The sequence below is a fragment of the Notamacropus eugenii genome, chromosome 1 (assembly GCF_028372415.1).
Source record: "Notamacropus eugenii isolate mMacEug1 chromosome 1, mMacEug1.pri_v2, whole genome shotgun sequence".
Lineage (NCBI taxonomy): Eukaryota > Metazoa > Chordata > Mammalia > Diprotodontia > Macropodidae > Notamacropus > Notamacropus eugenii.
Window position 1 is genome coordinate 652,691,060 of NC_092872.1, and position 11,085 is coordinate 652,702,144.

Sequence of the window (11,085 nt, forward strand, 5' to 3'; positions counted from 1 at the left end):
TCCTATCTCTTATTTTTGGCTAAGGTTATATTTTGCAATTTTTTGATATTCGTTTTCCAGCTGTTTTGTGGTGGTTCTTTCCTTTTACATTGTGCTTGCCATTGTGTATATCGTTACCTGATTCTGCGTACTTCACTTTGCACCAATTCATATTAGTCGTCCCATGCTTCTCTTATCCAAATGTGCCATTTCTTACAGCACAGATATATTCCATTATATTCCACACTTAACATGTATCATAGTTTGGCCATTGCTCCCAGTTGATGGACATCTGCTTCATTTCCAGTTCTTTGCTGCTACAAAAAGGGCTAACTAATATATTTCAGTCCATGCAGACTTTTCCTTTTATCAATGACCTCCTTGGAGTATATTCCTGGCAGTGGAATCTCTCCGTCGGAGGGTGTGGACATTTTAGCAACTTTATTTGCATAATTCCTGATTGCTTTCCAGAATGGTTTTTAACTGATTCTCAGCTTCACCAACAATGTATTAGTGTGCCTATCTTTCCATAATGCCTCCAACATTGCTTATTCCCATATTTTGTCATCTTTGACAATTTTCTGGGTGTCAGGTAAAACCTTAGAGTTATTTCAATTTGCATTTCTTTTATTTTTGGTCACCTCTGGAGTATTCTTCCATATGGTTGTTTGCAAGTCTTTTGAGAACTGTTCATATCCTTTGACCATTTAACTATCAGAGAATAGTTTTTGAGCTCATTTCTGTTAGTTGTCTCTCTGTCTTGGATATAGAGACCTTATATGAGAAACAAAGATAAACAAGCATTTATTCAATGCTTACTATGTTCCAGGCACCCTGCTAACTAAACTCAGGGAATACAAAGAAAGGCGAAAGAAGTCCTTGACTTTAAGAAGAAAGGAACATATAAATATCTAAGTGCATGCAAAATATATACAGAACAGATAGAAGGTAGCCTCAGAGGGGAAGTCATTAGCAGCTGGGGAGACCAGAAAAGATGAATCTCCCACGTATCCTTCAGGTTTAAGCATAAAAGAGATATTTCAGGTGTTGGAAGCACTTTGCCAATTCCAGAATACGCAGAACCTTTGGGGAGGGGAAAGGGTAGAGTTCACTGGAAGCACCCCAAATTGAAAGCCAGTTTGGATTCCACGGAATCGTCGAAGGGTCTGAGATGGGTGATGGTCTTCAAAATTTGTGTCAAAGATTACTGCAAAAAAAAAAATTCTGTGATGAATACAATGACAGCAGCTTTGGGAACAAATGCTATTCTCGTTAGGGAATGAGAAAAATGTTGGAAATCATACCTGGTAAGCAAAAAGCATGAATCAAGTGGCACTGATTCTTTCCATCTTTCTACCCCCACAGAATCAAGCAAGCCTTCTATTTCAGATTAACGCTTAGATAGAAACAAGATTTAGAGGAGTAAGGAAACTTAGAGATTATTTGACCAGCTCATTTATTATATACCTGAGAAAACCTAAACACAGAGATTGAAGGGACTTGCCCAAAGTTTATACAAGTAGCAACTAATAGAGCCAGAATTTGAACTCAGGTCCTCGGATTCTAAATTTATTGTTCTTGCCACCATATCATGTTGTCTCTTGTACCAAAAATTACAAATTAGTCAATATGAAAGTAATTTATGAATTTGAAATAGATGCAGATGATTCATAGTGCTTACCTGAAGTAGTCAGGGGTGGGGAACCTGTAGCCTTGAGGCCATTCGTAACCCTCTAGGCCCTCAAGTCCTGAATCAAAGGACCTCACTTGAGGACCAAGAGGGCCACATGTGGCCTCAAGGCCACAGGTTCCCCACCCCTGAGCTAGATCTTACTTGTAGATAAGCAATATTTTACCTATCTTTGTCTTTGTTTCTCCCATGCTTACTTAGTACATAGTGGGTACTTAATAATTGCTTGTTAAATTAAAATATTTCAGTATTCATAAATATGTGTGGCAGTCAAAAGGAAGGTCCCTGTAGTCTCACCTCTTAACTTAGAAATCAGGAAACAAGCCCAATGTAAAACAAATAATTGGTTCTGTGGCTGGAACTAGAACACTGGGTTTCCTGTCTTTCAAGCCTCTAACTTAAAAAGAAAGTTGCTTTTTAACTGATTACAAATGAGATGATAAGATCTGAACTCTATGTTTGTGACAAGGAAACAATTAAAATTCCCTTTCAAATTAGACACTGAAACTGTAAAAGGTAGTATAGAAGCAAGTGTGGTCTACTTCAGGGTTTTACTGAGCAGGATATGGAGTACCTTGGGATTTGCCATGGGTCACATGAGGATAATAGAGAACAGAAAAAGCTGAAAGTAGGAAGGAGAAAAATTATAAAACAAGAGTAAGAAGTAAGGGTTGCTTCCTCAGGATTTGTTAATGATCCATGGAAGTTAGGAAAAGGGACACACATATCACGATTTGGAAGTGATTATTCTATTTGCCTTTATGGGGAAACGTGTTCTGCACATGGACTTGGGTTAAAAAGAAAAGACTTTTGTGCTTTGTAAAATATGATGTTACTCTTTGTATTTTGAGGAATGTACTCTCTCTACACTGACTCTTCTGTTTTTCAACATTCATTTTTTGTGTGCAGACTCATCTACCTTGGACCTGTTTTGATATTTACCAGCTTATTTCTGAATTGAGGCTCTGACTGCTTTCCCTTTCATACTTATTTGGTGCAGAGGAAAGAGACTTTTTTTTTTCTCAAGATGAATTTGACAGACCACCTTCAGATAGCCCCCAATACCAGCTTGCCAGTCTCCCCAAAAGGCAACAGCACCTATTTCCAGGAGGATTTTCAGGAGATCATTCACACAGCCACCTTGGTGACTTGTACCTTCCTGTTCATTATCATCTTCTTTATGGGTTCCTATGGCAACATTATTGTTTTCATGTCCTTCTTTGACCCAGCCTTCAGGAAGTTCAGGACCAACTTTGATTTCATGATCCTAAACTTGTCCTTCTGTGACCTCTTCATTTGTGGAGTGACAACCCCCATGTTCACTTTTGTACTATTCTTTAGCTCAGCTGCCAGCATCCCTGATGCATTTTGCTTTACCTTTCACCTCACCACTTCTGGCTTCATCATCATGTCCCTCAAAACAGTGGCAGTGATTGCCCTTCACCGGCTTCGAATGGTGCTGGGGAAGCAACCTAATCGAACTGCCTCCTTCCCGTGTACGTTGATCCTTACTTTACTTCTTTGGGCTACTAGCTTCACACTGGCCGCCCTGGCTACACTGAAAACTAGCAAGTCACACCTCTGTCTCCCCATGTCCAGTTTGATTACCAGAGAAGGAAAAACCATCCTTTCTCTATATGTGGTTGATTTCACCTTTTGTGTGGTGGTGGTCTCTGTATCCTACATCATGATTGCTCAGGCCCTGAGGAAAAATGCTCAGGTAAGAAAATGCCCTCCAGTCATCACAGTTGATGCTTCCAGGCCTCAGCCTTTCGTGGGAGGGAGCCAGACAAGAGGCGTAGATGGCATCCAGGGTGCTGGGCCAGCTTTATATAGGAACCAGAACTACAACAAACTACAACATGTACAAACCCATGGGTACACTCAGTGTTCCAACCAGCTACCCATTCCTGCAGTCAGTCGGCTCCAGCTGGTTTCGGCTGTCAATCTGTCCACTGCCAAGGATTCTAGAGCAGTGGTCACATGTGTGGTCATTGTGCTATCTGTGTTGCTTTGCTGCCTTCCCCTGGGTATTTCTCTGGTACAGGTAGTTCTGTCAAGCAGTGGGAGTTTTATCTTTTACCAGTTTGAACTGTTTGGATTTACCCTCATATTTTTCAAATCAGGATTAAACCCTTTTATATATTCTCGAAACAGTGCAGGCTTGAGGAGAAAAGTCCTCTGGTGCTTCCAGTATATAGCCCTGGGCTTTTGTTGCTGCAAGCAGAAGACCAGGCTTCGAGCTATCGGCAAAGGGAGCCTGGAAGTCAATAGAAATAAGTCCTCTCATCATGAAACCAACTCAGCCTACATGCTCTCTCCAAAACCTCAGAAGAAATTTGTGGACCAAGCCTGTGGTCCAAGTCACTCAAAAGAAAGTGTTCTGAGCCCCAAAGTGTCCGCTGGACATCAGCACTGTGGGCAGAGCAGTTCAACTCCCATCAATACTCGCATTGAACCCTACTACAGCATTTACAACAGTAGCCCATCCCAAGAGGTGAGCACCCCAAATAGTGTACAGCCAGTGAACGCTTTTGGATTTACTAAATTGAGCATTGCTAAGCATTATCACACCACTAATGATTTAATGCAAGACTGTGACAGCATTTCTGCCAAGCAAATTCCAATCCCCTCAGTGTGACACAGTAGAGACTATAGAACCCTGTATAAATTTCCTTTGAGTTTATAGCCCAGTTTATTGATTTTGAAGTGTGTGTGTGTGTAAGTAATCAATTGTAGTTCTAAACTACAATTAAAGCTACAAATAAATCATTGCCAGCTGGGTTTTTTTTTGTTTTTGTTTTTTGCCTATGAATGCTCAGTTACTTGCCCTTGAATGAAAATTAGTATTTAGTAATTGCTTTGCATTTTTCTGGAAATTGTAAGGGTTGACATTAAAATATATTGTTTAGATTTACAGCCTGATCTGTATAATAATAGCTTTGTTAATTATGTCTATGCTGAAACTTTGAATAGATACCAGAAATTATTGTTAATTACATCAAAATAGTAAATCAACAGTTTAAGAGGAAATCAATGTAATAGTTGTTTGAATTATGAATTTGTTGTATTCTGAAAGAATGTAAAATAACAGACTTGTTAAGGGGAATTTTTGAGCAGGTAGTATTTTTAATGGAGGAATTTGCATTTTTCAGTGTTTGAAACAGTTTTTTAAAAAATATTTCCCTACAGTTTAACTGAATATTTTGCTGTGGCAGAATGTAAAAAATACTTTGCACATAACTTAAAGAGTATTTCTCCTGAAGTTGGGGCTATTCCTTGAGTCACTTCTTAAAGAGGCCTATTTGCTGAATGGGCTTTGCCTCACTCAAAGCGAGAACTTGAAGAGACCTTAGCTTAAAAGGTCTTCCATTGCATCCTGGGCCGTTTCCAGTCATCCTCATCAGTATCTGGCCACTGGACCCAGATACCTCTGGAGGAGAAAGTGAGGCTGGTGACTTTGCACAACCCTCCCTCAAATCAAAGTCAATTGCAAGTCATGTCCTCATCTCCCTGATGTCATGATCCTCTTGGAGAAAGAAGGACAAGCCACAACACACACAACCACAATTTCTAGAAGTATTAGGCTGTCTTGCTGCATACTTATCTTAATTATTCCCTTTCTTTATTATAGTCAGTATCGTATTGGGTCAATTCAATGGTTATAGAAAAAGAGGGAGATATTTGGGAGTTTATTAAAAGTTAGATGCTTCAGTAATGAATGATCTTACTCAGGCGTTTAAGGTTGTACCTTACAAAGCAGTCTTTATGAATAGGGAACCTCTGTAATTGTAATTGTTTTGGTCAGAACTTATATGGGAAGCAATAATAACTCTCCCATGAAAAGAAATTGGAATGGGAATTTTACCAAAAACTTGACAAATAGAATAGTCACATAATAACAATATTGTAGTATTTTTTTGTCTTTGCTTTATTTACTAAGTGAATTCTTAGTGGTGAGTTATTAAGATTATCTTCAATGTCATTTCAAAGCATCTTCCCTTCAGTTACATATGAGTTGCAAATGTGTGGAGGTTAAAAATATATTAAATATTTATTTACCTATGATTTATTTTATTGTACATGGCGATTCTAACGTAACCAGTGTGAGATTGTAGTTTTCTGCTCATCTCGGTGGGTTTGGGAGAAATTACAACCTAACAACCATCAACATGGTTTTCAAGTAAAAATGTGTAAGGTTGAGCATTAATAATTTAGACTTATTTTAATTCACTCTAATCATGTGTATAATTGGTAGCTGCAGCTACAATCTTTGAAGACAAAAAGCATTGCTTAAAAATCTGTACATCCAAAAACAGTTTTCAATTACTTTCTATCCCTATATATACTCACCGTTTTCATTTCTGATTGACTATGTTTGAATTTCTTTTTTTTTCTTTTTTCTTTTTGCTTTAGTCTTTGGACAGTATAGTGTAATAGAAATATTCCTAGACCCAACATCAAGAGACATGGGATCAGTTTTTGCTTTCAACACTTACTAGATATTTGGCCATTAGCAAGTCGCTTAACCTCTCTGAAACTCAATTTCCTCATCTGTAAAAATGGGTATAATAAAAACTGTAGCACCTACCTCACAGAGTGGTTGTGAGGATTATAATGACATCATGTGTGTAAAGCACCTTGCACTTAAAACACTGTATAACTGTCTGCTTTCCCCCCCTCATTTTTAAAGCCTTTGTGCTTTTGTTTAAGGCATAGTATTTTTTTATTAACAGCTACCCTTACCTCCTTTTTAGTCCTGAATACTATTGTGAAAATGTAATCATTTATATCGGTTCTGGTTTTAGGTTTTAATAATTTAATTAATTAATTAGTATTTTAATTGGCTGCTATTTTTCATAAAAACCCTGAGAGATAGGTTGACGTGTTATCTCTGTTTAACAAATACGAAACTGAAAAACAGACAAATAATTGTTTGGTCAAGCTCAAATTTGTCTTCTTTCTCTAAGTTTCAAGTGTATCCCCCAATATACTGCAAAATTCCTTTAACTATATTAAATTATATTCCTGTGGTTTTTTGTTCAAATATTTAATATGTGATCTCAGAAAAGAATTGTTCCAAAAATTATTTGAGGCATTTCTAATTTAAAAAAGATTAGCTTTTATGTTTGGGCTTGCAGTTTGGAATAATTTTCCATCTTAGTTCCCATCTTTTTTGGAAGGAAAGGTTACAACATGAAAGAACCTAGTATGCACATATGAAATATCGAGTCTTTTTATTCTCATCTATAAATTATGTATTTACTTTGGTTTGCGTGAACTACGCTATGGGTCAGACTTTGTCTCTTTTATATTCCTTGCATCTTCTTTAAGGGCTAAAATGGGCATGAAGGGGAAAGAAAAAGTAGCTGAATATGAATAAAAAGCAGGGATTAGTTAATTAACTATAATAATTTACACAGTTGTATTACTGTGATGCAAAGTGATGTATTTTCAAATATTTTGTAATATTTGTTCTCAACCAGATTTGTATTTCTATACTAATACTTTAAAATTTCTTTTAAAATGATGTTTGGAGAATCACATATTAAAAATTACAAAATTTCTGAACTTCACTTTGTAAGGAGATCATTACTTTAAATGAGTTAATGTATATGTACATAAAACTTTCAATATTCTGTAGTTAACATTTTTACCAGGTAGGTAAAGAAAGTTATGTCGAAAAGAACTTCACAGCCTCATGGAAATAATTCTTTTAATAGCAGGATTTGTAAGATGAAATAATTAGTTGTGTAATCTTCACAGAAAACATACTATTTTCCATGGTAAAGAAGTCCAGATGTTACTATAAAATTTTACTAAGATGTAATTTTTGTCTCAAAGGTATCACTAAGTCAAGAATACTTAAAATCCATTCTAAAATGTAAGATCAATTTGGAAGTGGATGAACCTTGTCAATGAATCATGAGAATTTGATGTCCAGAGATCAAAATAGAATCAGTGTACATGGTACTTGAATTTAGATTTTTAGTCTTACTGATCAAATATCTCGCACACTTTTCTTTTAAAGCATCAATTACAGTCAGTCAGTTCTGACATGACTTACTCCCTCTCCAAAACAGAAAATAGTCTCTCCTTTCCAATCTATCAATGGGAATAATTACTGTCCTTACAAGAAAGGATAATGAGGTAGATAGCACAGTGGCTAGAGCCCCACACCTGTAGCCGTGAAGATCTGAGTTCAAGCTGCACCACAAATAGCAGTTGTGTGACCCAAGGTAAGTCACTTGCCTTCTTTCTCCCTCACTTTCCTCATCTGTAAAGAAGAAGGGAGATGATAATAGCCCCCACTTCCCAGGGTTGTGAGGATCTAATGATAATATTGATAAAGTGCTTTGCAAACCTTAAAGCTCTCTAGATGCTATAATCTATTTATGTGCTAATTTGTTAGTTTCCCATAGAAATCCTTGTAGTATCTGGCTATACTTTTTCTTCTCTGATTTTGTATGGAGTTGAGTCCAATCAAGTCAGTGGGCATTTGTTGAGTAATTACTATGTTTAGGCATGTGCTAAATTCTACATACAAAAAGAAAGTATATTTAAAAAATACAAAAAGAAGCACCCACAAGGAGCTTACATTCTATGGGAGACAACACAAAAAAGGAAGCTGGGAAGTCAGGGTTGGAGACTTGTGGGGTGTGAAATGGAGAGAGATGGTAGAGAAAGTCCAGAAAGAGAGTCGGGAATGCAACCTGGAGAGGAAGAACATGGGTGGCCCTCTTAGAGGAACTAGCCAAAGGGAGAGACTCCAGAGGTGGGGAGGACTTCCAGTTTGTAAGTCTGGGGCTGGAGTGACCTTCCAGGATGGAGAAGTTTCTGAGTCATGGTGGAGAAAATCTGGGAGGAGAAACAGGAGGGTAGGCTTGAAGAAATTAATGAGGTCCAACTACAGGGCTTTGATGGCATCACTCTGCTTATTGTTGAAATTGTTTTAAAAAACCATAGCAAAGCATACTGTCCTCTTTTCTTTAAAATGTTCTATTCTTCTGGCTTTCATTATATTTATTGAAATGAAAAGTTATTTTCCCATACCATCCAGGCAAGATGAAGATCTAATATCTGAAGATTGCCAGTTTATATCCCTTCGTTTAATATAGATAGAATTCATCCACAAACCCTAAGCACCTACTATTTGTTACCAGGCAATTTGTCAGCTTCTGGGTTTGCCAAGTGAAATCATTCCCTCTGAAGAAGGGGATGATAATCTAGTTAGAGAGACATTTAAAAATACAAGTTTACAAAAAAAAGATACGAGATAATTTGGAAGAAAGGCACTAGTAGCTGGAGGAAATCAGGAAGAACTTCAAACAGAAGGTAATGCATGAGAAGAGCATTCACAGGAAACGAGGGATTCTGTGGTGGAGGAAAGAAGAGAGGAGGTAGTGATGTGTATGAGAAACAGTAAGGACAGTTGTTTCTACTGTAGCGGGTGGGGGGGTGGGGTGGAGGTCAGGTTGTGAAGGACTATTTGTCATGGATGTAATTGGGAGCTACTGCAGTTTATTGAGTAGGAAGTGACATAGTCAGAACTTCAGGAAAATCTTTTTGATAACTGTGAAGATTGAATTGGAATGGGGAGAGACTTAAGTCAAGGAGACCAGTTAGATGACTATTGTAACAGTTTAGGTGAGAGATAATTATATAACTGGAGAGTAGAGGACCAGTGAGAGAGATATAAAAGTGAATGCAACCAGGTTAGGCAGTTGGTTAGATATATGGGTTGAAGGAGAGTGAGGAGTTAGGAGAACACTGAGTAGAAGAATGGTGGTGCTTTCAACAGATGTAAAGAAATTAAGAAGAGGAATGAATTTAGAAAAATAATCAGTTCTGTTTTGGACATCTGAGTTAACTAGTTTCCAACATCTAGTTCAAAATGTCCAATAGGTAGTTTGTGATTTGAGATGGAGCTCAGGAAAGAAAGGGATGATATATACATCTGGAAATCATCAGCAAAGAGATTATATATTTAACACATGGGAACTGATGAGGTTACTGAGAGAAAGCGTCCAGGGAGGGAAGAGAGCCCAGGACAAAATCTTAGGATATATACACAATCTGAAGGGGTGATATGAATGATGATTGAGCAAAGTAGGCTGAGAGGTGGAAATAAGGAAATAAGGAAATAAGCCAAGAGAAAGAAGTGTCACCAAAATCCAGAGAGGAAATAGTATTCAAGAGGAAAAGTAGGTAGTCATTAATGTAAAATTCTGCACAGAGGTCAAGAGGGTAATGGCTTAATAAAATGTAAAAAAAAAAAAACCCCAAAACCAATCAGTTTGTAAAATAGGCGATTGCCTCTATGTTTCTGTTACTCTCATGTCATTGGAGATATCTGAAATTTCATCCATTACAGTTAATAGGTACCTTCGTGGGACACATCTTAAAATTCAAACATTCCTTGAGAAGATATTGAGAACATTAATGTAAGGTATTAAATACCCATAGTTCTTTCATCATAGATTAATTTACCTATGGATTCCTGGTGATTATAAATAGGCGTGAGGAAGATGATTTCTAAGACATGGTCTAAAATCCTTTCCAGAAGAACCATGATTGGAAAAGGAGGTGGGCCAGTTAAGTAACTAGATAGAGAAATAAACAGAAACTCAGGTGCCAAACTGGTGCTTGTGGGGGTTCCCTAGAATGTTGGCTGGAGTCCACCACTGGAGGATTTATGGAAGGACACCAATAAATGTTGTACAAAATGAGACAGTGTGATTGAACTGAGGTTTTTACCAATGGAAAAAGTCCTTAAATCAATGAGACTACAGATCATTGCATATTAAAGAAAAACAGGCTTGGAGAGAATGGATAAAGGTCAGGTATGTTTAGTGGGGAGAAGGAAGAGAAGGAAAAATTTTAAATCATGGGGTGATGTCTGAAGAGACCAGGCATGAGTTATTTCAGTCATTGGCCTTGGTCAATCCTTGAGCACATTAAGGGTACTAAAGAAGACTTTATCAGAGGGGGATCAGTGTATTCAAGAGAAGAGAGAGAATACCCCAAAAAAGCTGAGGCTATGACTTTCATGCACAAATACTTAATATCCAAAACAATATTGCATAAGTCATGTGAAGAAACAGTACCTGGGCTCTTAATTGCATTCCAGAGACCAAATATACAGTTCACATTTAGTCCATGGCATTATGTGCTAAGGTTTCATACAAAGTATACATCCCACAAATTCTATTATTTCTGTAACATCCTAGACCATTACCCCAGGGGCATAATAAATCAGCCTGTTTACTGATTGGATAACCCTGATACTCTACTGATACATGATCCCTTCTTCCCCTTCAGTCTTTGTGTTCCATTGGGGGTGGGCCAGCAGATTTGATTCTGAGTCTGTGGATGACCAAGACTAAATGGTACTGTCTCTAGTCCCAAATGAGCCA

At 37.5% G+C, this 11,085-nt stretch overlaps 1 protein-coding gene across 1 annotated transcript; it reads left to right on the forward strand.

Moving 5' to 3' along the window:
• The first annotated feature begins 1,818 nt into the window (after positions 1 to 1,818).
• Positions 1,819 to 4,453, forward strand: GPR75 (G protein-coupled receptor 75). The gene has a single exon (XM_072635575.1). The coding sequence runs from the start codon at positions 2,697 to 2,699 to the stop codon at positions 4,308 to 4,310; it is 1,614 nt and encodes a 537-aa protein (XP_072491676.1). The 5' UTR covers positions 1,819 to 2,696; the 3' UTR covers positions 4,311 to 4,453.
• The last annotated feature ends 6,632 nt before the right edge of the window (positions 4,454 to 11,085 follow it).